General features: G+C 38.6%; 1 protein-coding gene across 1 annotated transcript; it reads right to left on the reverse strand.

The window, feature by feature from the left end:
• Positions 1–2,185: 2,185 nt before the first annotated feature.
• Positions 2,186–27,105, reverse strand: LOC308343393 (general transcription factor IIH subunit 2). The gene is made up of 16 exons (XM_080804396.1): positions 27,028–27,105; positions 24,183–24,266; positions 23,422–23,499; positions 23,064–23,100; positions 22,564–22,650; positions 20,142–20,192; positions 19,754–19,808; positions 15,451–15,556; positions 14,155–14,245; positions 13,899–13,986; positions 12,945–13,052; positions 11,216–11,279; positions 8,663–8,766; positions 8,048–8,150; positions 5,755–5,794; positions 2,186–3,255 (listed from the first exon to the last, which is right to left on the reverse strand). Exons 2-16 carry the CDS (start codon positions 24,236–24,238, stop codon positions 3,136–3,138), a joined length of 1,188 nt encoding a protein of 395 aa, XP_080660522.1. The 5' UTR covers positions 24,239–24,266; positions 27,028–27,105; the 3' UTR covers positions 2,186–3,135.
• Between the last annotated feature and the right edge of the window lie 491 nt (positions 27,106–27,596).

Below are 27,596 nucleotides of genomic sequence, written 5' to 3' on the forward strand. Positions count from 1 at the left end.
GTGAAGTTCCAAGAGGGAAATTAAAGACTGAAACTGACATTCTTAGATCACCATTTCTATTTCTGTAATCTTAAACAAGCCAGTACTTTCTCTACAATATCCCTTTTATGTACGGTAGTAAGGGTATGTCTCTAAAGTATGTCTAGTTAACTTTTCAAGAGGTGACCACCCATGGCGGTTCTTCTAGATCAGGTGATCTTGTTAATGGCATCTCCTACCACAGATAACCTGTGCTGACAAAAGGAAGGAAGACAGTAGTTACCTGGTTACCTATAGCTGAAATCTGTTTCCACATAAAGGACCACTGGGTCTAGGCTCAGAGAGTGTGACTCAAGGGAGTGTGACTCAAGGGAGAGAGATCTGTTACTTTCATTTGGTCACGTTATGTCTCTGGGCATGTGTGTGCATGTGCTATGAAAGGTGCTATTCCTGCTCTAGTCAAGATTTACTGAATGGACTCTCTAAGGTAGGATTACACTATCTTCCTGATAATGCTCCTAACTAAAAATTGTTATTTATAAATTCATACATATCCTAGCAAAACTCAATTTTAAAGTTTGTAGATTTAAAATAAACATACCTTTGCTATGGAGACCTCAGTAACTCTCAACAGGGTATGCCTTGTAAAGACTTCTGCCTATAATGGTCTTTCTACACTGAACCTAAAACATGGCCTCATCATACATCCTCACTTAAGTTTTTGTGGTGAAAATAGTGACAAAGTTGAGAGGATTAAGTTAAATGGTCCCTGGGTATGAACCTGTGGTGAAAACAGTGGCAAAGTTGAGAGGATTAAGTTAAATGGTCCCTAGGTATGAACCTGAGACTAACAGCAACAGACACAACTCTTGACTCCATGAGCCTGAATGAAAAGGTAAACCAGTCTCACATATCAAATACACAAAACGGTGGTATCAAATATACTCCATTAAGTAAAAATGCTTTACCAGTCATTACAAAGGATGCAAGAGGCTTACCATATGAAAATGAAAGGATTAACAAGACTTTTCTTTCACTGCATGAGAATGCCCCTTTAGTTACGCTTTCTAGCTATGTCATCATAGTAACTGATGAGGGGAGGAAGGTCAGCTAGGCTTCTAGGCAACTTTACTGTGGCAAAAATGACTCCTGGCTACTAAATTGTATCTGGACTAAATGCACTATAAATAACCTGATGGGAACTTCATGCTTTGGGCTCTTCTGCGTATGGTGTCTCTTAAAACTGACATGTCCCTTGTGGGGCCCCTGGAAGTTGTATTAGGGAACTGTCGTAAGAGGTAGTGGCTCCTTAAGGCCTGAGAAGAATCTCATCACCTTGCACCTCAACTGTATTGGATGAACTGCTACAGGACTTCTGCTGCTAAGGGGGACTGCCTGATGGTTTTCCAGTAGCCCAGTGCTCCTGTTTAATAGCCCCTGGAGCAGCCGACTCATGCCACGTGTGGCCACAGTTATCTTGTGAGTTTGAACGTTTACACCTAAAAAGATCCTTTTGGTCAAAGCTATAAAATAGCTCTAGATGCATAAGTTCTGTAATTATATTCGATGGGCCGGCTGGGAAACCGGGGCTCCAAAATGGTGGATCTTCCTGCCAACCCTCTCCAAGATGGTGGACTTTCCCGCCACCCTAACTGCGGTCTCCATGTCACTGTCAGGAGACTGAAACTCTCCACCCAGGAGCTTCCAAATTGGGAACTGCCCATCACGGACCGCTCTCACCCCATCCCTTCCGATCACCAAATCTGGATGTGAGCCTATGCCCTGCCTTGGCCCAATAAAAGACCCCCGCCAACTCCCTCCCAGTGCGACTTCCCCCATTCCCCTTTTCTGAGTGGAGGAAGCTCGCCTGAGGGTGCCCACCTCGGGCCCACCTCCTGTCACCTCCTGCCACCTCCTCCCGGTGCGACTTTCCTGGCTCCCCTTCTCCTGAGCCCTGAAACTTCCGCTGGAGAGTGCCTTTAATAAATCTTGCCTTGCGCCTACCTTGCCTGGTGGTGTGTTTACCTCACCTGCAAAACCTTACAATATGATGATTGTTTAGTTAAGACCAAAGAGACCCCTCAGGTGGGTGGAACAGTAATAATTTCCTAAATATTGCTTAATTTTAATCTCACACTGAATTCATTTATTAATAAATAAAATTTAAAATAAATAAATTTAAAAAATAAATTTAAATCAAAAATTTAAAACAAATAATAAATATTTATTTGCCAGAGAGAGAGAAAGAGAGAGAACACAAGCAGGGGGAAAGAGAGCAGGAGAAACAGGCTCCCCACTGAGCAAGGAGCCCAATGTGGGACTTGGGACTAGGATCATGACTGGAGCCAAAGGCACACGCTTAACTGAGCCATCCAGGCACCTCTGAATTCACATTTATACTTAATTTTGTTTACACTAAAACTGAATAAAAATAAATCAGAGATTCTGTACTTACTTTAATTATAAAGCAATGAAATTATCACATCAATTTAATCATTGTAAGTAACGTAGATACAATAATGTGTAAGACTTTGAAAACACTGTAACTCAAAATAATAGAAAACAAAAATGACTGAACTACTATTGAATTCTGGGCACTTCTGTGACAGGACACAAATTTTAAAATTTAATAAAATTCTACATTTTCTTTTTCTCCCCTCCCCCCCTTAAGTTTATTTTACCTTTAAGCAATTCATAGTGGCGCTCGAAATCACAACCCTGAGATCAAGAGTCTCATGCTCTTCCAAATGACCAAGCCAGGCGCCCCAATCCTACATTTTCTTAGCAAAAAGTTTCTTAAGTCAGATTTTTCTTTCAAACTGGTCTTCACATTTTAACTAGAGTTTCTTCTTTTTTTTTTATTATTTTTTTATTTTTTTATTTTTTTAAAGATTTTATTTATTTATTTGTCAGAGAGAGAGAGAGAGAGAGAGAGCGCGAGCACAGGCACAGGCAGAGGGAGAAGCAGGCTCCCCGCCAAGCAAGGAGCCCGATGTGGGACTCGATCCCAGGACGCTGGGATCATGACCTGAGCCGAAGGCAGCTGCTTAACCAACTGAGCCACCCAGGCGTCCCTAGAGTTTCTTCTTAAGAATCATTTTATTAACAATTGCAAAATGTCCTTTTAACACATATATTGTGTATCATATGCTAGAATCAAATACTTGAAGAAGTTGGAATCTTATGAATACAGCCAGGACAACAATGAAGAGAGTCGTGAACAAAAACATCACAGTCCACACAGAAAACATTTTGGCACACAGCACAAACATAGACCTGCAGAGAAAAAGAAGAAAAGAAAATTCAGAAAGCAGTTTCCAGAAGTACAGAACAGCCAGAAGACGTTCAAACTGCTTTGCTCTTTTAGATCTCTATCAATTTTCCCCACCCATCTACCTACTTTATTACTTTCAATATACTATTCTCCAATCTAAGGCGATTATTTTTCAAAAAAACCTATTCCTTACAAATGAGAAAATTACTTTGTCTTGACTCCTTAAAGTTTCTTGTATTGTAAAACATTCTTAATTACTTCGTTTTAAGTAACTACCAGGGAAGACACCTAAGCTTGAAATTAGTACTACTTTCAAATGCTTAGGTCATTCCTCCGATTTGATTATAAAGAAAATCATAAATATTTAACACAGATTTAGTTATTGCTAGGGAATGACCTCACAACTGAACAAGTTATATTCCTCTTTTATTTAACTATTAAAGAATATGGAAAAAACAAATTTAAGACAAAAAAAATCCATTATTCCATCAATATTACATATATGGATACTTATGCCTTGGGGTGAAATTTCCAAGGCAGCATCCTAAACAGGTTAAAAATTATTACATCTCGGGGCACCTGGGTGGCTCAGTCAGTTAAGTGTCTGCCTTTGGCTCAGGTCATGATCTCAGGGTCCTGGGATAGAGCCCTATGTTGGCTCTCTGCTCGGCAGGGAGCCTGCTTCCTCCTCTCTCTCTGCCTGCCTCTCTGCCTACTTGTGATCTCTATCTGTCAAATGAATAAATAAAATCTTAAAAAAAAAAACTGTTAAAAAAATTAGTACATCTCAAAAAGTACAGAAATAAAGACAAAGTGTTTTCAACGATATTTATTTATTTATTTATTTATTTATAAATAAATAAATAAATAAATAAATTTATTTGGTAGAGAGAGATCCCAAGGCAGGCAGATAGAGGGGGTAAGCAGACTCCCTGTTGAGCAGGGAGCCTGATGCGGGGGTCGGGGGGTGGGGGGGTGGCGCTTAACCATCTGAGCCATCAGGTGCCCCAAGACAAAGTGTTTTTAAAAACTGTCAAGTGAGGGGCGCCTGGATGGCTCAGTAGGTTAAATGGTTAAGCCACTGCCTTTGACTCAGGTCGTGCATGGATTCCTTGCTCAGCAAGGAGCCTTCTTCTCCCTCTGCCTGCTCCTCCCCCTGCTGTGCTCCCTCTCTCACTCTGACAAAAAAGTAAAATCCTTAAAAAAAACCAAACTGTCAAGTGATTCAAAGGTGGCTCTAGTAAGGATGAAGCTACTGATGTCCAAGAGGGATGTAAAACTTAATAAAATCGTTTTATGAATTGTGAGAGTAGAACAAGCAAGCATTCCTCCCAACTAATATTTCATACAGGGCATAAAGCATAGTTTTAAATATGAACACATAAATTCATAAAAACTTAAAACTAGACAGCTGTCTTATTTGCATCTTTACATAAGTGTATACATTCAAACTGGTCCCCTTCAAAAATTTAGAAGATATTTTCTCACTGGGACAATGGGGGAACAGCCTTTGACCTGTGGCCACCTTCAGCAACAACTTCAGAACAAACTGTGAAAGAGCCTGAAGTACCATATGGAGAAAGAACTCCTAATACTTCCAAACTAAATGGCGGGGAGCTTGCCAACTAGACTGTTTGTTTGTTTATTAATTAAATATAAGTGGATATTTTTTTATTTTTAATTTTTTTTTGAGGGGGGTTTTTGTTTTAAGGTTTTATTTATTTGACAGAGAGAGAGACAGCAAGAGAGGGAACATAAGCAAAGGGAGAAGCAAGCTTCTCTCTGAGCAGAGAGCCTGATGCAGGGCTCCATCTCAGGACCCTGGGATCATGACCTGAGCTGAAGGCAGATGCTTAATAACTGGGCCACCCAGGCGTCCCAGTTTTTGTTTTTTTTTTAAGGTTTTATTTATTTAAGAGAGAGAGAGAGACAGAGACAGAGAGAGCATGAGAAGGGGGAGGGGAGCAGTAGAGGGAGACAGAAAAGCAGGCTTCCTGCTGAGTAGGGAGTCTTGACATGGGACTGGATCTCAGGAACCCCGATCATGACTTGAGCTGAACACAGACAACCGACTGAGCCACCCAGGTGCCAACTATAAAGACAGTTTAAAGTACCAAAATGCTGTTACAGAAAAATGAAAATGCAGAATTATAACAAAGACTATTTAACCCATTTTACTCCCATTTTATCTCTACCTGTTATCCTACTTCTGAGAATAACCTGATAGGAGCCTGGTTTTCAGTAATGTACTGGAAACTTCTAATGTTATTTCCTCAATATTTCTTACATAATACTTAATATTTATTAAAAAAATTTTTTTATCTATTTATTTGTCAGCGAAAGAGACAGCACAAGCAGGGGGAGCAGCACCAGGGTGGAGGAACCAGGCTCCCACTTGATCCCAGGACCCAGGATCATGACCTGAGCCAAAGGCAGATGCTTAACCAAATGAGCCACCCAGGCATCCCAATACTTAATATTTAGAAAGTAGATGAACTTACATGTTGGTCTTTCAATTCCCCCTGACATCCATAACAAAATCTGAAAAAGAAAGTTTAAGAATCATTTTGTTAGGAATGCATTCCTTAAAATAGCGTGGCAAAATCTCAGTAACAAGAATCCTGTAATTAGTAAGTATTTTATCTTTACACATAACTTTTATGAGAAAAACAGAAGAATACCAGTAACTTAAGAAATTCTACAGTATATTGCAAGATCATCTCAGAAAGCAAAATCCTACTTCAAAAAATTTGTTAAATTTTATTTTCATCAAGGTTAAATATGAACATGCTTTCCCTACTGGGATTCTGTGAGGGAATTACACCCTACAGAAAATAATCTGAGTGACTATTCTGAACTCTCCTGAGAATAGCAGGTAGCTAGTATAATTCTAGATGGACAGAAGAGAAGCCAGTTCATGTCTGGAGACCTAAGGGCTTAATTTTCAAGGAATGGTTTTAAGAGATAAAAGTTCTCAAAACTTACTACAAAAAATAGCAGCCCTCTCCTTACCAACCCCACTTCATTTCCAGCTCCCAAACACTTTCGAAACTTGTAACTGTTTGATAGTTACCCTCACTTACAGTGCTATTTCTTATTTTTCTGCCATTGGCTCTAAGCCTCCAACTAAGGAAGATCAGAATTTAATTCTCTTTCAACCCTCTTGATCCAACAGCACGTACACACACATAACTAATGCCATTCTCAATTCTATGTACTGAAATAATTTTGAATACAGTAATATTAAATGCTTAGCTTATTAGGACTATATAAACATTTTCAGGGGTGTCTGGATGGCTCAGTGTGTTAAGCCTCTGCCTTCAGCTCAGGTCCTGATCTCAGGGTCCTGGGATCAAGCCCCACATCGGGCTCTCTGCTCAGTGGGGAGCCTGCTTCCTCCTCTCTCTCTGCCTACTTGTGATCTCTGTCCCTGTCAAATAAATAAATTCTTTAAAAAACAAAAAAGGCTTGTAATTTAAAAAAGGGACAAATGAGGAATTTAATAAATAAACAAACATACTCAGCTAAGCCATATAATACAACTCTTCCAATCTTCAAAATATTTTTTTCCTGGAGTTAGTAACTATATTGTTATCCACAAGCTTAGTTTTCTATATAATTACCACCAACACAGCCTCAACTTTTCCCTGAGAAATCTAAATGTCCTCTCTACACTCACCCACATCAGGAATTCCAGTTTTCGCCCTCTTGGTGACCTCTCTCCTGGAGCACTCTAACCTTCTCCAAACGGGACTATTCTGACATGTGACACAAAAGTGTTATTCTGGAATCTCCCCTTATCATCATTCTCGGGCTTTCTTTAGACACATTTAAACTAGATCAATATTCCTATTCTCTTCCGGTCATTCTCTTTCTCAGTTCCTCTAAATCATTTATTTTTTTTAAAGTTTTTAAAAGGTTTTATTTATTTATTTGAGACAGAGAGCAAGCATGAGCAGTGGGGGAGGGGCACAGGCAGAGGGAGAAGCAGGCTTGCACTGAGCGGAGAATCTGATGTGGGACGGATCCCAGGACCCTGAGATCATGACCTGAGCCAAAGGCAGATGCTCAACTGACTGAGCCACCCAGGCGGTCCTCTACCCTACATTTAATGGATAGGTTTGCTAGGTATGTCATTTAAGTTGGTAACAACTATCCACATGTTGAAGGAAATCTTGCTCTCTGGCAGCATCCAGTATTGCTGAGAAGCAAAATAATTTTAATTCCAGATTATGTGACCTAATTTTCCCTCGTCAGAAATGTTTAGTTTTTTGCTGTTTATTCTAAAATTTCACAATGATAAACTCTAGCATGGGTCTATTTTCTCTATGTTAAGACTCCTGAGAGTCCCTTTCAATCTATAAAGTTCTGTCCTTCCATAGTAGAAAATGTCCTTTAACTATTTCTTCCCTACTCTTCATTTGATCTTTTCTCTATTTCTCTTATTATTCAATACCAGACCTTCTGGATAAATCCTCTGGTTTTATACCATGAAAATCAGCTAAGGTTGCAAACTGGGAATTTTTTTGTTGTTTTAGAGAGCTGATTTATCAAAATATATGACTACACTTACTATACAGAGATGGGCTTAGGGAAATTAATAGATTTCTGGAGATCCAGATCTGTTTAATAATGACTCATTTCAGTCAGAACCAAGGCATTCTACCATCTCATTTTCCATTTTAGAAGTAATCTTGCCCAAGTTAACAGGACTATTTTTTTAATGTAATAACAACGCATTCAAACATTACTCTACCACGTATAACAGATATAGATTAATCAACACTCATATACTTTTCTCCATTATGTTCTTCTAGAGGAATTTCTTGAAAAGCATCCAAAGGAAATAAATGATGGTAGGACCGAGCCAAATGTGGAGCAGACACCAAGGTGAGACCTAACAAACAAAGCAGAGAATCATGTTTAATAGCCCAAACTTCATTAAGACAATGGCTGAAATGTCAAATGATAGGCTAAATATTTTCAAGGTTTTTTTAGGTTTGCTGGTACTCATTTCTTCATTTACAGATCACCTTAAAAAGGAGATTCCAGGATGGAGTCTGTCTTCTGTCATTAATCGTGTGACCTCTCTTGGCCATTTGCTTACTTAAAAATGAAACAAATTTCTACAATGCAATTACTTTAGTTCCTCATTGTCTTTACATATATTTTACAAAGGTTAAGAGCTGCAAAGATGTCTCCTGGATCTACTGCAAAGCCTTGGAAGAACACACTCCTTTCAGAGGGAGAATCAGAAAACTCCTGGAATGTCATGTTTATCCTTAGAAATGGAGTACTGGGCCCTCTATAAAAAGAGCAATCCTTAATATTTACATTTACTTCAAGAGCTACATAGGTAAGAAGTTATTCAAGATTAATTTACTGGATAGAGAACAGCTGGTTTCTTACCACAGATTTTACATTCAACTGGAAGCTCACAGTACTTGGCCCGACACTGTGGGCAGAAGTACCCTCCTAATGTAAGCCCTGGCTCAGTGTTGCTATCCAAGTGCCTGTGGGAGGAAACAGTACTTTTAAAGCGGTATAGAAAGATGGGAATGGTTACAGCAAAACAAAGTACACTACCTTGATTTTAAAATCTTGAAACTATTTCATAGTTCATTTAAGCCAAGGTTCATTCTTCTTTTCTCTCTGCATTTCTGTTTTGAAAAGCGTATATTAATATCTGTTTTTGCGGGGGGGGGGGTTGTTTTTGTTTTTAAGTAATCTCCACACCCAACGTGGGGCTTGAACTCACAACCCCAAGATCAAGAGCTGCATGCTCTCCTGACTGAGGAGAGCCAGCCAAGTGTGTTGCATTAATGTCTTTGAATTCACTCATTTTTTTCTTCTTGAGGGGCTCATCTGCTATTAGTTCCATCCAGCACATTTTTCATTTCAGACCCTGTATTCGTCTCTAAAACTTTGATTTGGGTCTTTTATGTAATAGCTGTTTTAATACTTTGTCTACTAATTCCATCAACTGTGTTGTTTCTAAGTATGTTTCTCTTCTATGAATCTCTGTTATGGGTCCTATTTTCCTACTTCTTTGCATGCCTGGTCATTTTTTGTGGGTGGGGTGCTAATCACTTGTCAGTTACATTATCATAGGTGTCTTTGAGGGCTAAGTTTTTTCATCTGATAAATGCACATTCTTAAATTTAATGTCCAACTTATTTATTTATTTTGGTAGCATAATTCTTTTTAATTTATTTTTTTATTTTTAACATATAATGTATTATTTGTTTCAGGGGTACAGATTCATCACTCTTACACAATACACAGCACTCACCATAGCACATATCCTCCTCAATGTCCCTCACCCAGTCACCCCATCCCTCCCATCCCCCTCCCCTCCAGCAACTCTTAGTTTGATTCCTGAGATTAAGATTCTCTTATAGTTTGTCTCCATCTCTGGTTTCCTCTTGTTTCATTTGCTCCTCTCTTCCCCTATGATCCTCTGCCTTGTTTTTAAAATTCCACATATCAGTGAGATCATATGATAATTGTCTTTCTCTGATTGACTTATTTCCATCCATGTTGTTGCAAATGCAAGATTTCATTTTTTTTCATGTCATGCCTGGTCATTTTTGATTGGCTGCCAGACATTATGAATTTTTCTGTTTCAGATGCCAGATTTTTTGGTATTCCAAAAAGCATGTTGGGGCTTTTACTAGAATACAGTAAAGTAACTTGGAAATAGTTTGAACTGTTCAAAACTTGCTGTAGAGTTCATCAGGCTGTCCAGAACAGTTGTTAGTCTAGGGTTAATTTGATTCCATTACTGTGGACTCTATTCAGAGCCCACTGTTAAGATATCCCTCCACGCTGGTAGGACCATGAAGTGTTTCCTGCCACATGCGAGCTCCTACGACTATGCTGCCTGCTCCTCATCAGGGGTTCTTTCCTGGGCCTCTAGTAGCTCCCACACAAATGTGCTGATCATAACTCTGCTGATAACTCATGGGGAAGTCTCTGCAATCTAGAGAGCTCTCTGTACATCTCTACTTTCTAGCACTATGCCTGGAAAACTACAGCCATTTAGGGTCCCCCAACTCTGAACTTGGTGTCTTCACCTGACCAAGACCTCCAGGTTTTGTATGGGTTTTCCTTCCCTGCACTGCAGCCGGAAAATTCTCTCGAGGCAGTAAGCTGCACTCACAGGGCCCACCTCATTTGCTTCCATTTCTTCAGAAATCATTACCTGCGCTGCCTGTTGTCCACGTCTGAAAATCATTGTTTCATATATTTTGTCTGGTTTTCTGGCAGGAGGGAGGACAATACATTCAGTCCCTATTCAGCTCTTATTTGTGGTTTTTAAGAATTGCTTTAATTTAGTTTTATAGTTACATAAAATAAAAAGCTCTAAAGTTAAAACACGGTATGTTCAAAAAGGCCTAGGAGCCAGCCCTTTGCCTTTCTCCACACACCGCCCAGGTAAACATTTGTTTAGTTTTTACTTTTTATTTCCATTACTTTTTTTTTTAACATTTTATTTATTTATTTGACAGAGATCACAAGTAGGCAGAGAGGCAGGCAGAGAGAGAGGGGGAAGCAAGACCCCCGTTGAACAGAGAGCCTGATGTGGGGCTCGATTCCAGGACCCTGAGACCATGACCTGAGCTGAAGGCAGAGGCTTAACCCACTGAGCCACCCAGGCACCCCATAAACAAGTATGTATATCCAGTGAAATGTCCACCATCATCTTACATGAGTAGCAGCATACAATACACTTTTCTCTAACTTGCTGTTTTACTTAGTAACAGATCCTGAAGATTACTCTGCAGGAGTAAACTGAGATAGTCCTCACCCCTGTTACAGCTATCAAGAAGGTAACCTTTTATGAAAGCCACTGCACCCCAAGCGCACATAACTCAGTTTATGTTCTTTTATTTATAACTTATAGGAAAGAATTTAAAACGTCAAAACATAATCACTGACAGTTACAAGGTTTTTACTTACGCCATGCTGAAAGAGGGTTTTGCGTCTTGATCAGACAGAGAAGCAATGGTATGCTGAGGAAATCCTTCAGAGAAGAAAATGTATTACTTTCTTTTTTCAAGCAGATAGCAAATTCTAGGACTAGGAACCTAAAAAATGTTCCTACCAGAAAGCCCACAGAGTTGTACAAAAGTTCTCTCTCCTGCCTTTCAGATTTATTACAGTATGGTCAAGGTGACTGTAATTCCAGGTCATGAGAAAAATTAAAAGTGGAGAATGTGGGGCAAAGTTCTGTCCGTACATATGGTCACAGATTCTAAAGTTTATGATTATCTAATTTAATAATGACACGTACTGCTTTTAAAAAGAAAATGTTTATAAGTTTTAAATACTTCTGACATAATGGAGGAATCTATTACATAGTTGTCCACTTTCATTTTATTTATTTATTTATTTATTTATTTTTTAAAAAGATTTTATTTATTTGACAGACCAAGATCACAAGTAGGCAGAGAGGCAGGCAGAGAGAGAGAGAGAGGAGAAAGCACGCTCCCTGCTGAGCAGAGAGCCCGATGCAGGGCCCGATGCAGAGCCCGATTTGCGCTCGATCCCAGGACCCTGGGATCATGACCTGAGCCAAAGGCAGAGGCTTTAACCCACTGAGCCACCCAGGTGCCCTGTCCACTTTCATTTTATGTAAGAATATACTTCTATGTTTAAAATCTTGGAATGTCTAAACCCATGCAGTTTGTCTTCCATACATATTTTTAAATTGAAAATACGTCCAAGAAAAACAAAACCATAAAAAAAAAGATTTCATTACAGAAAAATTTTAAGTCTATCTACATATCAAAACAAGTAAGTAGGGGCATGTGGGTGGCTCAGTCGGTTAAACATCCAGCTCTAGATTTGGGCTCAGTTGGGGCGCCTGGGTGGCTCAGTGGGTTAAGCCGCTGCCTTCGGCTCGGGTCATGATCTCAGGGTCCTGGGATCGAGCCCCGCATCGGGCTCCTTGCTCAGTGGGGAGCCTGCTTCCTCCTCCCTCTCTGCCTGCCTCTCTGCCTGCTTGTGTTCTCTGTCTCTCTCTCTCTGTCAAATAAATAAATAAAATCTTTAAAAAAAAAGAAAAAATAGATTTGGGCTCAGGTCATGATCTCAAGAGTTACGAGACTGAGCCCCACACTGGGTTCCACGTTCAGCGCAGTCTGCTCGAGATTCTCTTTTCTTCTCTCTGCCCCTCCCTGTGCTTGCACATGCACACACTCTCAAATAAATCTTTTTTTTAAATAAAGATTTTATTTATTTATTTGACAGAGAAGACACACCGAGAGAGGGAACACAAGCAGAGGGAGTGGGAGAGGGAGAAGCAGGCTTCCTGCTGAGCAGGGAGCCTGATGTGGGGCTCCATCCCAGGACCCTGGGCTCATGACCTGAGCTAAAGGCAGACGCTTCATGAATGAGCCACCCAGGCATCCCTCAAATAAATGTTTAATAATAAATAAATATCTATTTTATTTTATTATTTTTTTAAAGATCTTACTTATTTGAGAGAGAGACAGAAAGAGCAAGAGCAGGAGGAGGGGCAGACAGAAGAGGACAAGCAGACCTCCCACTGAGCACAGAGCCCAAGGAGGGGCTTGATCCCAGGACTTCGAGTTCATGACCTGAGCCCATGTCAGACACTTAACTGACTAACTCACCCACGCATCCCTAAATATCCATTTTAAAATAACACAAAATAAACACTTACCCATGCGAATAAGTGAACATTCGGAACTTGAGCTAGCAGGTGGAGGACTAACATGATGTGTCAGCAATTCTTTGTAATGGCTTTCATCTAAAATAACATGGTATGTGCCTAATCAGATGAAAAGGAAAAGGAAAAAAAAATCAGCTTTCCAGACATAGGTACCATTGTAATTTCTTTTTTTTTTTTTTAAAGATTTTATTCTAAGTAATCTCTATACGCAAGGTGGGGCTCAAACTCAAAACCTGAGATCAACAGCCACATGCCCTTTCGACTGAGCCAGGTGCCCCTCAATTGTAATTCCTATGCAATTCTGTAAAAGTTTTACCATCTGAAAATGTACATTTTCAAAGTAAGTATTTAGGTTAAATTATCATTTTTCAAAAACCTCATTTAAATGACATCTCTAAATGGACTTCTCCGGGAATAATTATAATCACAATATAATTAAAGCCAAGTTGTAAGATCTTTACAAAGTATTACATATTAGTGAAATTTCTAGTGTTTTTTTTTTTTTTAAAGATTTTATTTATTTTTTTGACTGACAGAGATCACAAGTAGGCAGAGAGGCAGGCAGAGAGAGGAGAGGAAGAGAAGCAGGCTTCCCGCTGAGCAGAGAGCCCGATTTGGGGCTTGATCCCAGGACCCTGGGATCATGATCTGAGCCAAAAGCAGAGGCTTTAACCCACTTAGCCACCACCCAGGCGCCCCTCTAGTGTTTCAAGACTCATAACGCTTCCTCTAAACACTGACATAATTACTGAAAAGTCCCTGCATTTTGAGATGGTATCTTACAGAAGCAATGATACATTTTAGATGACTATCCATATTATGGATTTCAGGACATGAAGTGACTTAAATTCAGTACCTTAAAAGTAGACGAAAACCTCCTAATTAATAAGTTGTTACTTCTTACATAGCAATTATGAATAAATACTGAGGAATCTAGATATATACCACCAGTTTCACGAGCAAGTACAGTGCAAACCCGAACCTCTGCAGACAATCCGATAACAGACACTCTGATTTTAGCTGTCTTTAGGGTCTTCATAAAATCCATGTAAATGAAGGGTTTTGGGGGAAGAAAAAAAAAACATGCAAAAATTAACATACTTGAAAAAGAATTTTCTGAAAACTAGTAATAAATTCACTATAGAATTCTCTTTAGAGTTATGACTCTGGTTTTGATTATGAAAAAATGTAGTGGTTCTACCTTGATTAGATCATAGATATTAGATGGATCACAAGTTGTGAGGCTGCTAAAGATGATTAGGACTTCTCTACTTGTATGTCCAGGCATGTGTCTACAGAAAGATAAAATATATTCCCATTAGGTATAACTAATTAATAAAAAATTTACCCAGACAAAATAGTCCATGTGGTTTTTGTGTTTAGACTACAGAGTACCTCATTTGTTTTAACATTGCAAAGGAATGAACTGGGTATATTCTAAACATGTTAATGTAAATTTTTCTAAAATTAGCTGCACAAAAAACTGATTCACTTACTGTTTCCATAAATATTTACTGAATACTCTTTTAGGTTCTAGGAATAGAGTAATAAGCAAGAATGAACAAGGTTTCTGACATCATGAAGCCTACAAAGCAGTAGATTCATTCTGTGCAAACTCTAAAGTGTACACTGGAAAAGTATGACAATACCATATGGATCAACTTTAAGGTGTGTCTTGACAAAAGTAGCACACTTCTTTTTTAAAGGCTATAATTTAACCTCATGGTGATTCAGAGTGGTAATATTCATAAACATTAATTTTTGTGTATCATTTAATTATATGATAATTTATAGGACTTGTAGACACGATGAACTGTTTTCCCCTATCTAAAAGGTATCTATGCTTTTTAGAGCAATTTTATCAGCTATTTACACTTTCCTGCTTCTGCCTGCATTGCTGGGCCCTCGGATTTCATTTGTGGATGCTGCTCTTGAGCCTACCTCTAATGTGGGTGTTAGCTCCTTCTCATCTACTTCAAAATTAGAAAAATGCCTATTATATAAAGGTATAAAAGTCACGACAGACTTCCAGGGATAAAATATATGTGCTAGCACTAACACAATATTTCCATTAGGGTCTTAACAACCTCCCACATATCTGAAGTTGCTGGAAAAGTATGCTACTAATTTGCAGATGTACTACAAAGTAAGGAAAGTCAATAAATGTACAACAAACTCAAAATTATTATGCACATTACATTTCATATACAATCTAATTTTTAACAAAATATTTTTCCACCAAAATTTTCTTTTGTACTAATATTGCTACAGTTTTAACTGTATTTTTCTAAAACCTCTAAGACTCTATCTTACCAACTCAAACGTAAAATAAAAACTACAAAGGGACACCACACTAAACATCATAAATGAGATTACGTATTTCTCTTAAAGGTTTCCTTACTGCTCAGCTTAGGAAGACACATATCAATATATTATCATCTCAATTCATTCAAAAAAACTGGACACCAATCATAAATAAAAAATGTGAAATACCAACTTTAGAGTTTGCATAGCCATGCTTAAGGAGTTATAGAGAGATGGTTCTCCAAGGCAGGTCATATCTACAGCTTTCTTCAAAGATGTTATATGTTTCCTTGGGTTTCCTAAAATAGAAATAGAATAATCTACTCATAACATTTTATCTATACATTATAGAAATTTCTGTTTCTCCCCAAACTTACTTATCTATGTTGTTAAAGAACAGAATCTCTTTATTTTACATTTTTAACAAGTTGCACTTTTATCAGAGGCGTTTGTTATATCAACTTTTACTTCATACAGAAAGACAAAATAAAAACGCTTCCATGAACTGGCACACTTTTTTTTTTTTAAAGATTTTGGGTTTTTTAAAAATTTATTTGACAGAGAGAGACACAGTGAAAGAGGGAGCACAAGCAGCAGGAGTGGGAGAGAGAGAAACAGGCTTCCCACCGAGCAGGGAGCCCGATGCAGTGCTCAATCCCAGGACCCTGGGACCACGACCTGAGCCAAAGGCAGACACTTAACGAATGAACCACCCAGGTGCCCCCACACTTTTTTTTTTTTAACGTGAGGCTTGAACTCATGACCCCGAGATCAAGAGTTGCATGCTCTACTGACTGAGCCAGCCAGGTACCCTATTAGCACATATTTTAAATATTATTAACTTAAAGTGCAAAACTTTTTAATTTTAAGACTCATACATTTTCACATTTCTGAAGTCATGCTGCATCTTCCAATCACTGGCAGCCAAGGAGCACCTGTGACGCAGACATCACTGCTCCCACGTGAACCTACGAATGGCTACTGCGGCCTTTTTCCAGCTGCATCACGTACATTTTTTGTGCTATTCACATTTAGTTTCACTGCCACTTCAAATGCTTCTACAAAAGGTTATTAATGCAAAAGGTTCTATTTTTATGTAGAAAGGCAAGGAACAAAGGAGTGAGGTATAAATTCACTATTAGTGAAAAAAATTCATTGATAAAAGAATGACTGCAATCCCCTATTTCTCTTCAGGGGATTAAAAAAGAGCTTTAGAAGACCTAAGAAAGGAAGATTTCTGCAAATAAACGCAGCTGTATTATCTTCTGTTACCAAAATAACATCTGAAAAGATTTGTCTATTGCTATTTTCTCACACCAAGCAATACATTTTTTGGTGTGAATAATTTATATATATCATCTAGCACTGTAACAAATTTTAACTGCTAGAGTGCTTCCTTCTTGATGGCTCATAAAATAAAGGTATCTTACAAACGATGGAATCTCAGAATCAATGACATATGGTATTCTTTAGACATTTTCTTCTATTTCAACACTGTCTTCATATTAATTAATGAAAATCAAAATATAATGAAATTGATTTGATTAGATTATTCATCAAATTACCTACACACTACTGAACACTTCTTCCCAATTTGTCACTACTGTTACAAAGAGTGTATTTGTAGAATGAGATTTTTTTCTTCTTTCATAGTATTTCTTAAGTATAAATTCCAAGGAACAACAATTTTTGTATCTTTTCCCAAAAATGTTAAATAAATTAATCACTCTATCAGCACTATAGGTACTAGTTTCTCCATGGTTCCATAAGTAATATACTTTTCAAACTTCATTTTGTTCACTTAAAGTATATAAAGTAATAAAATATTGAGTGGTTTTGATTTTCGATCACTTGTTTGACTAAAATTTCTTTTTTTTTTAGTTATTTTTTTAATTTTTTTTTAAGATTTTATTTATTTATTTAACAGACAGAGACCATAAGTAGTCAGAGAGGCAGGCAGAGAGAGGGAGGCAGAAGCAGGCTCCCTGAAAAGCAGAAAGCCCAATGCAGGGCTCGATCCCAGGACCCTGGGATCATAACCTGAGCCAAAGGCGGAGGCTTTAACCCACTGAGCCACCCAGGTGCCCCTTAACTCTGTTTTTTAAAAATTAACATATAATGTATTATTAGCCCCAGGGGTACAGGTCTGTGAATCGACAGGTTTACACACTGCACAGCACTCACCATAGCACATATCCTCCCCAATGTCCATAACCCAACCACCCTCTCCCTAGCCCCTTCCCCCAACAACCTAAAATTTCTTTCTTTCTTTTTTTTTTTTTTTTAAAGATTTTATTTATTTATTTGACAGAGAGAGATCACAAGTAGGCAGAAAGGCAGGCAGAGAGAGAGGAGGAAGCAGGCTCCTCAGCGAGCAGAGAGCCTGATGTGGGGCTCGATTCCAAGACCCTGGGATCATGACCCGAGCCAAAGGCAGAGGCTTTAACCCACTGAGCCACCCAGGTGCCCCTAAAATTTCTTTTTTATTTTTCATTTATTTATTTTTAAAGATTTTATTTTATTTATTTGACAGACCGAGAGAGCACAAGCAGGCAGAGCAGCAGAGGGAGAGGGAGAAGCAGGCTCCCCACAGAGCAGGGAGCCCGATGTGGGACTCGATCCCAGGACCCTGGGATCATGACCTGAGCCGAAGGCAGTCACTCAACCAACTGAGCCACCCAGGAACCCCTAAAATTTCTTTTTTAATAGCTATTTCATTTCTCTTTGTATTCTAGTATGAATTATCTGTCATCTTTGTCCATTCATCTACGTATAGCTTCTTCATGTTCTTATTTATCTGAGTAAGTTTTAAAATATCTGCCATTATTTAATACATTTTTCAAGTATTTAGTCTCAGAATCAAAAAATTTTAGAAATAAGAAGTACCTCACTAAGTCCAAATCCGTCATTTCATAAGTAAAAAATGAATTTAACAAGTTAAAAGATTTGCCTAAAGACAACTACCTACCCGACAGCAGCACCAGCACTTAAACCTACATCTCCTGGCTCTCTACCCACTTCTCTTTCTATTATGCCATACAAAAGAGTTTGTTCATATCCCACTGTATTGTGAGCTAGGAAAAAGGCGAACTAGTTTACTGTCAGTGTGGTTTACAGCAGTGATTCTGATCAGAGAGACAAGCGGTGCTGTCAAAAGGCCTATCAAAATATCTAGAGGACTTTCATCCCTATACATATGACTTCCCTGCACCCATAGAAAACTACTCTGAATGTGAGAAGGGTGTAAGAGGGTTGGTCCTATGTCCTTTCCTTGGGGAAACCATCCTGTCCTCTCAGTATAACAAACCAGCTGCCCTCCCTGCTTCCATCATCCTGCTCCAGGGACAGGCACGTAATTCAGGCCTACCAACACAATACTGCACTCTTTGGGTCATTTTGCTCACGGGTGGGCAGGTTAGAAGCAGGGTCATTTGGAGACCTCTCTGGGACTTGTGCTGAAGCTATTGACTATGAGGGATACGCAGACTTGGGGCTAGTAACAGACATCTTTTCACCTTACAGAAAACCTTCAGAGAATGAGGCCAAACAGAACTAGGAACCCTGGAAACTACTATGTGTGAAATCAGCCCTCCTTTAGAGGTGAGTCAATAATTTTCCTTGTGTGCTAAAGCTAGTTTGAGATTTTTTTTAGTTACTCATAACTGAATTTCTTGATCACTCCAGGCTAACATACATGTCACTCCTCACTGCCCTAGTGAAAAACTATTAATTAATGACAAAAACATGTTATTTCACATTCATCTGTATTGGTAAGGATGAAAGGATGAGAACCACATTTAAAGGATAGTGTGTTTCAGAGACATTAAAACAGAATCAGTGATGTGAATTTGTTACAGCACATATACCAAAGCAAATAAAACCTGCACTACCTTTTTTTTTTTTTTAATTAACATATAATGTACTATTTGCTTCAGGGATACAGGTCTGTGAATCGTCAGGCTTACACATTTCACAGCACTCCCCATAGCACATGCCCTCCCCAATGTCCACAAACCAGAGACTCTATCCCTCCCCCCACCCCCCCCACTTCACTATCTTATAAGAGAATAAAATTTAGTTAGGCATGTCGTGTAAGGAGAAAAACTGAATTATTAACAATAACTGCAACTGAATTTTTAAACCCTTCGCTCTTTAGAGGTTTAACTTTAAAAAATTAATTTTAAGAGTAAGTGGATTTTTGGAGTCGTTATAATAATTTTATCTGAATACTTTCAGTTTAAGAATCTGTAAGTCTTATATAAACATTTACATTCATTGCAGTAGTATCCATTACTGTACAGAACTCAATTTAAAACAGTTCATCTTAGATACCAAGAGTTTAATGGAGAATTTAATGGACAGGTTATTAAGAGTTTCACATGGACAGCATAAAAGAAGTTTCCATTTTACTTATTAGGCAACCTTCTGAGCAGGGTTACAAGGTTGAGTAAATAAAGCCAAGTCCTTGAGCTCTATAAAGGTAAATTTATGCATACCTGAGAGTTCAGTCAGTTTTTCAGCTCTTTTACTCTTTGTTACAATTATTCCAATCTCAAAATAAAAACAAAAATGATTATTAACTTAACAAATTATTTCTTCTTTGTAAGAGTGTACATAATGAAAATAAATTAGTAATTACAAAAGGCATACGTAACATATGAGAAACTTTTTCTCATGATGCTTTTGACAGAAATTTAGCTATGAGTTCACTGTACATGATTTAACTTTTAGAATTGTCTTGTCACTGGTAAGTGTACCAGAAACTGTTACAAAATCTGGGTCACACAGTAATTCACAGAATGTATGTCCAAAGTTTTAAAAATAAATTAGAATTGGCAGTAATATCAGGAATCTAATTCTGAATTCTATCACTTATCTACATACCTGACTAATAGGATTTTGATCAAAATATTCTTCTATGAAGTATTCCAACAACTGTTTAAAGAAACAAAAATATTAGATAAGGGCAAAATAATAACCACACAGAACATGTTTTGTGAAACCTATTTATCAAGCATTACTTCTCATGATTTTTAGGCTCATAGATTTTCAAATATGTTTAGTAAAAATATTAAATAAAAATAAATTTAAGAACATTCAAATAAATAAAAATCACAATATTAAATAAACGTGAATTTAACATAGTAAGTGATGAAATGGGTTTAACAGATGGAACCAGGGCACTGGGTGGCTTAGCTGGTTAAGGGGCTGACTCTTGATTTCAGCTCAGGTGGTGATCTCAGGGTCATGAGATTAAGCCCCAAGTCAGGTTCCACGTTCAGTGGGAAGTCTGCTGGAGATTCTATCTGTCCCCACACCACTCCCTGGTACGTGCGCTCAAATAAATAAATCTTCAAAAAATAAAAAGGAAAGATAAATAAAGATGGAACTATCTGGACTTATGAGACAGAAATAATCTAAACATGGAAAGCTCCAATGAAGCCAGAAACAAGAGAATGAGCAGAAACAAGGATGGGTTTTGATCAATTAGGAATAATCTAAATGTGTTTCTGAACTGGGGGGAATGATCTGAGTAAGTCCAAAGACAATGAAAAGGGATAACTGATTGACAAAGCAAGACCAATACTGGGGTGAGAGGACAGAAATTAAGAGCATAAATAATTAGCCAGTTTGTTCATTTTCCTAAATAATGTGATGAAACTTCTAATTAGTTATAGTTTGTATTAACACAAAAAAGTGCATTCTTTAAAAAAATTTCTTCATGGGAATGTGTAATATTGACCCAAGGGTAGAGGGTAGACAGAAAGAACTATGACCAAGTCCTAGAGCATTCTGGCATTCTAAAGTGGGAGAGAGGAACCTAAGAAGAAACAGAGACTATATGTGACCAAAGTCAAAAGAAGGATGTGTGGGGTGCCTAGCTAGCTCGGTCCTTAGAGGGTGCGAATCTTGGTCATAGGGTCCTGAGTCTGAGCCCCACATCAGGGGTAGAGATTACTTAAAACAAAACCAACCAACCAACCAACCAACCCACCACACAAATAAAAAACAAAAGAATGCCTTTGAGGAAGGAAGAAGTGGTCAACTATTTCAGTTGCTATTAAAGATAAAAAGGAGTTGAATTTCACCTCCCAGAGGTTACGGTGGACCTTGAAAATGTAGTTGTGAAAATAACATTCCAATTGGAGTGTGTTAAAGGGAGAATGCTGCAGACATTCAACTGTGGAGAGGTGATCGATGCTGCAGTAAATACACACATTCACCAACAGAGAAGATAAAAGACAAATTTAATCTAATACATTTTAAAAACTCGTGTACACAAAGTACACGAAAAGGAGCAGAGGATTCTGGAGCAGAATGCAGTCCAGCAGTATGACTCGGTTTCTACCTCATCCTACTCCTCTGAATCCCCACTCACCACTAAAAAAAATCCTGAGAACTTCCACTAATACTCTTGCTTTTGGAAAGAAGTGAAGAGAACGAGTATTCTTATCTTTTTCCTCCTCTGCCAGACGTTATGAATGAATAGAGAAAGAAATAAAGAACTGACCTTCCTTTTTAGAAGAGAAGAATCCAAGCTTCCACTTAATTGAGGGAAAGAGTTCAAAGGCTGGAATCTCCTCATGGAAGTGCATTATTTCCTCCCTCCCCTGCCCAGTTAGTTAAACAAGATACAGGACGGTTAATATAATCTCAGAAGATAAAACGAAGCCCTGTAAATCCAACAGAGCCGGCATACCACCCAAGCTGAGCCTCACCCCTTTGGTGCATACCATTTCACCCCGGGGGCTAATTTTAGGCCACAGAAAAGTAGAAAAGTTCAGTACCCTGAACTACCCAGTCTAAAATCAAGCTTTAGAAGGGAAAACATGATCCACACAAAAACCAATTCATAGAGGTTCCCAGCAGCATTATTCATAATGGCCCCCAAAAGTGGAAACAACCCAAAGTTGTACACAATGGAATACTGTTTGGCAAAACTACAGAAAATTTTTGTGTTTGTTTTTCTTTCCCTTTTTTTTTTTAAGTTTTATTTATTTAAGTAATCTCTACACCCAATGTGGGACTCAAATTCACAACCCTGAGATCAAGAGTCGCATACTCCTTTGAGCCAGTCAGGTACCCCTGGGTTTTCTTTTCGTAATGATAAAAATGCTCTAAAATTGACTGTGGTAATAATGTTGCACAAGTACTGTAATATGCAAAAACCTTTAACAGTATATTTTAAGTAAGTTAATTTTATGGTATATGAATTATGTCTTAATAAAGACCTTAGTGAAATTTTTTTTTTCAAATTCAGCATCCTTTTTCACATCTAGTATAAATTAAAATGGTTTTACAATACCTTTAAAGTACAAGTCAGTCTATTTGGCTTTAAGTCTTGGTCTTCCATTGTTCTTGATCCATCTACTACCACATAAAGATGACGCATCTACCAAATATAAACCACAAATATAACAATTTTCAAATACATTTTTGGCTAAGAAGTAAAAATGGCATTTAGTATTTACATATTCTACACATACTTTTTTTTTTTTAAGATTTTCTTTCTTTATTTGACAGACAAGAGATCAGAAGTAGGCAGAGAGGCAGGCACAGAGAGAGAGGGGGAAGCAGGCTCCCCGCTGGGCAGAGAGCCTGATGCGGGGCTCGATCCCAGAACCCTGGGATCATGACCTGAGCTGAAGACAGAGGCTCTGAGCCACCCAGGTGCCCCTCTACACATACTTTTTATTATATTCGTCTAAAACATTTATAGTCTTACTATTGTTAATTCTGTCAAGACACAATGTTTCTCTAACCCAACGGGTTCTGTATTGGTAAAGAAAAAAAATGTCAACATACCATTCCAAGTCGAACTTGTCCATGGTGCTCAAATACTCTGTTAAAATTATGTAAACATTTTAATGGAATGTCCTCCGTTATACCCCTAAAAATACAACTTTTCAACTAACCTGCATTTTTTAGTGAAGCAAATTATTAACTTATGTGGTCCTCATAATTACAGGCATTTTGGACAGTTCCTGAAGACCCATTTCCCTTCTGACGTGCTAGGTTGCTGGTTCTTTCCCCTTACTCAAGAGTTTAAAGGTCAGTTTCCCTAGAATACAGCTGAAATGAAGTACTGAGGAGTGGGTATAGGTGGACAGAAAGGCTTAAAGGAATCTATTTTATCTTTTGTAACACACAAAATTTTACATACCTTTTTCTCTTTGCTTTGAAGAGAATGTCTTCTATTGTAGCTTTAAGTGATCCCGATTCATCTTCTTTAAGAATCTCCCTAAAAGCAATATTTACTTGTTTGAAAAGCTAAAAATTCATAAACTCAAAAGAAATGAAAACATATATTCACACAGAGATCTGCACATGAATGTTCACACCTGCATTACTCATAAAAGCCAAAAAGTGTAATCAATCTAAATGTCCATCAACTGGTGAATGAAGAATGAAAACATGGTATACAATATAATGCTATCCAGTAATAAAAAGGAATGAATTACTGATCCCTGCTACAACATGGATCAACCTTGAAAATACGGTTATATGAAAGCAGCGAGACAATACTGATCAATATTATGATTACATTTACATGAAACATCCAAAAAGGCAAATGCATAGAGACAAAAAGTAGATTAGTAGTTGCCTCCGGCTAGAGACAGGAATGAAATTAATCACAAATAGGCATGAAGGATCTTTTTTTTTTTTTTTTTTTTTTTTTTAGGCATGAAGGATCTTAATGGGGTGGTGAAAATTTTCTAAAACTGATTTATGGTGGTGATTACACAACTCAATAAATCTAAAAAATCAATGAATTTTAAGTTGGGAACAGGTGACTCTTAACATGCGTTAAATACACTTCAATAAATTTTAAAAACCAATCACTGAACGAGAAGAGAGACAAAGTTGTAAAGAACAGTAAGAAACAAGGTGTAAAAGATAAGGGAGAAATAATGCCCTACTCACCACGTCCTTTCATAGCCTCCTTCCCAACGCTTAGTTCTTTCAGGTTCTTCATCCATTTTTTCCTTTAATGTATTATTCAATATCCTGTAAAAACCACTGAGTGTGAATTTTCTAAGAATATTTGGCAGCAGGGACGCCTGGGTGGCTCAGTTGGTTAAGCAGCTGCCTTCGGCTCAGGTCATGATCCCAGTGTCCTGGGATCGAGTCCCACATCGGGCTCCTTGCGTGGCAGGGAGCCTGCTTCTCCCTCTGCCTCTGCTCGCTCACTCTCTCTCCCACTCTCTCTCTGACAAATAAATAAAATTTAAAAAAAAAAAAAAAAAAAAGAATATTTGGCAGCAAATTCATACATTTAAATGTGAAAAATAAAGAGAGGGAAGCAAACATACAAAGTAAAAAACAGAGAATGCAAGGTCATCTAATTCTTTGCTATTTATTTAATAATCATTGTTGAATGAAAATACTGCACAAAATCCGCATGGAACTCTTCTTCCCATCCGTAAGAAAAAATACAAAATGTTCACACACGAGTTTGGAATCAAGAGAGATAAGCATCTTTCTACAATTTTTAAAAACAAAAATCCATTATAATCATAGGATAAGACCACAGAATTATGGGAAGTGAGAGAAGGTACAGATGAAACAAGATTAGATACAAATGATGGTTGTTATTATAGCTGAGTGATGGATCATGGTGCTTCACTGTACTACCTGTCCACCTTTGTATATGTGTGAACTTTCTTATTAAAAAAAAAATCTCTGGGGCTCCTGGGTGGCTCAGTGGGTTAAGCCTCTGCCTTCGGCTCAGGTCATGATCTCAGGGTCCTGGGATCAAGTCCCGCATTGGGCTCTCTGCTCTGCGGGGAGCCTGCTTCCCCCTCTCTCTTTGCCTGCCTCTACGCTTACTTATGATCTCTCTGTGTCAAATAAATAAACAAAATCTTTAAAAAAAATCTCTAAGTAAGCTCTATGGTTTAAGTGGGGCTCAAACTCATAAGGTGGATACCAAGAGTCACATACTCTACTGACTGAGTCAGCTAGGTGCCCCATCTAATCATGAGTTTTAAAATGAAATTTATTATTTATAAATGGTAAAAGCTTATGGCTCATAATTCAAAAAAGGACAAAATATTAAATGTTTATTATGCTCTCAACTATTAAAAAAAAGAAAAAGGAAATGTTTAGTAACTCAATAAATAGGACACAGTTTCATCTAGATGAAGGGTAACTGGTTTTTTGCTTTTTTATTACTTTCTGTATTTTCATGTGAACATGTATTTCTTTAATAATCAGGGATGAAAATGGTGGTGGGGGAAATCTATTAACCACAGCCAAGTAATAAACATTCTAGTCACATCTATACTTCCATCCTCCCAAATGGTATATCCCTCGCCATCCTATGCTCTCACTTCCTTTGGCTTCCTTCTTCCATGTATGATCAAAGGAATCCTAAGGGCCAAGAAGACATTAAGGCAAACAAATCCCATCACTGACAGGAGCAAAAATTAATTTCTATAATAAGGACCATAAGCAAGACCTTACACTTCCACTTATATCATGGTTTCTATAGAAAAATATATTTTAAAATCTAGAGAACTGACTTATCATGGACTTCTGAAATGAACATCTACTGACAAACTGGAGACTGCTTTAATGGTATCACTGCTTTCTGTGGCACCTGCTAGTATGCCTCTCACTGAATTGACAAACCATTCCCGGGCATAGGAAGAGATCTATTGGTTTCAGGAAATCTGGTGATCTACTTTAGCATACTTCAGTAGAGTGCCTGAAGCAATGACAAATGACTTAGAATTCTAACATTTGTATTATTTCAACACACTGGGCTAGTGCTTGTAAATTTAATGATGACTGCAGGCAGAGGATATGGTGATTAAATGAAGTTTTTGATCCTACATGAAAGTTTCTGTATTTACTGTGAATTACAAAAATCAAAGCTTACATAGTATTCCTGATGTTTTTAAACTCAAATTCTTATAAAGTCACTACTGCCATCCATCATACCAATATTTAAACCGCTATTTTATTCTTAGTTTACTACTTTTAATTTTCTGGAAGTTCAGAAACACAGTGAGAACAGAACAGAACCTGCAAAGAGGAATACTTCTGGCTCACTGCATCCAAGGACTTTCTAATTAGAGCTGTCTGCACTGGGAAATTATAGGGATAGGACAGAGGTATTGAGCTCCCGTAACTACTGACGTTCCAGGGGAAACTGGTAGTTTATAATGGATGTTATTAACGGAGAAGAAGGTTATGCATCCTAGAGAAAGATGTACTTGGTGACCTCTTAGGTCCGTATCTCCAAAAGATCCGTTTCCTGAGGCTCCAACTCCAGAAAAGCCACTTTGCCTAGCATAAGCCTGGCAGTGTGATTCCCGTCACACGAACTCAGAATGCTACTGCAAACAAATGAGATCTGCATCAAACATCGCAATTTATGAAGCTTTTATTCACACATTACCCTGCCAAGCTACCAGGCATGGGTCATCACTGCCCTGTTTTCATACATGGAACTCGAGGTTTAAAAGGTTGGTAACTCTCTCGAGGTCACATAGCTGGAGGCAAGTTAAACTCGAACTCAAGACCACAATTCCCAAAACTCGCATTCTGCTTTAGGGAAGGAGAGCCATGCCCTGGACTGCAGCCCTAGATGCTTCTATGCAGCTACGAGACGGAAGCTGCCGTCCTCCCCCTCCACACGCTCCCTCCCACCCTCAATCCACAACTTGCTGGTCGAAGCCCTTCAGCCTCCGCCCCCCAACCCTCCCGCCCGGCCGCGAAGGCCCCTCCTTGCTGCAGTGCTCCCCAAACGGCCTGTTCCCACCTTGGCTCCGCGAGGAGCTCTAACCGCGGACTCACGGGTCTCGTAGGATGCCGCTCTACCCGGAAGCTCCGCCCAGTCTGCGCCGAGGCCTCTGCGGAAGTCCTTCCCCCGAGCGCGGCGGCGACGCACAAACGTTCCGGTTGATGAGAGTGTTGGTCCCGAGTGCAAGGGGCTCGGGGACGGGGCGTTCCGGGAGCTGACTTAGGGTGCGAGAAGGAGCCTCTTGCCCCACTCTCAGCCGTTATTCACAAAAAGGCAGGAAAAGTGATGTCCGCTCGGCCGGGTAGCCGTCGGACCGGGAGCTTGAATTTGGTGTATTCTGAATGCAGCAGCAGCAACTAAGCCAGAACCTTGCCGTGCAACAGTTTTCTGGGGATGCTCTGCTGCCCTGTTCCTGCAAGAAGTATTATTGAGCACCTGCTTTGGGCTTGATACAGTTCTAAGCACTGAGTAAATAGCAATTAAAAACTAATCCCTGCCCCCCCGTGGAATTCTTCTACTATGCATACATTTATCGAGAAAAACATGCTGTATCAAATGGTGATAGTGCAAATAGAGAAAAATTAAGC

This window comes from Martes martes, assembly GCF_963455335.1.
Source record: "Martes martes genome assembly, chromosome: 5".
NCBI lineage: Eukaryota > Metazoa > Chordata > Mammalia > Carnivora > Mustelidae > Martes > Martes martes.

Coding starts and splice junctions, on each gene's coding strand:
- LOC308343393 (XM_080804396.1), bottom strand. CDS start 24,238: ATGGATGAAGAACCTGAAAGAACTAAGCGTTGGGAAGGAGGCTATGAA. Junction 14,246..15,450: donor ATGGCTATGCAAACTCTAAA/GTTGGTATTTCA, acceptor ATCTTTCTGTAG/ACACATGCCTGGACATACAA. Junction 8,767..11,215: donor AAACCCTCTTTCAGCATGGC/GTAAGTAAAAAC, acceptor TTCCTCCCACAG/GCACTTGGATAGCAACACTG.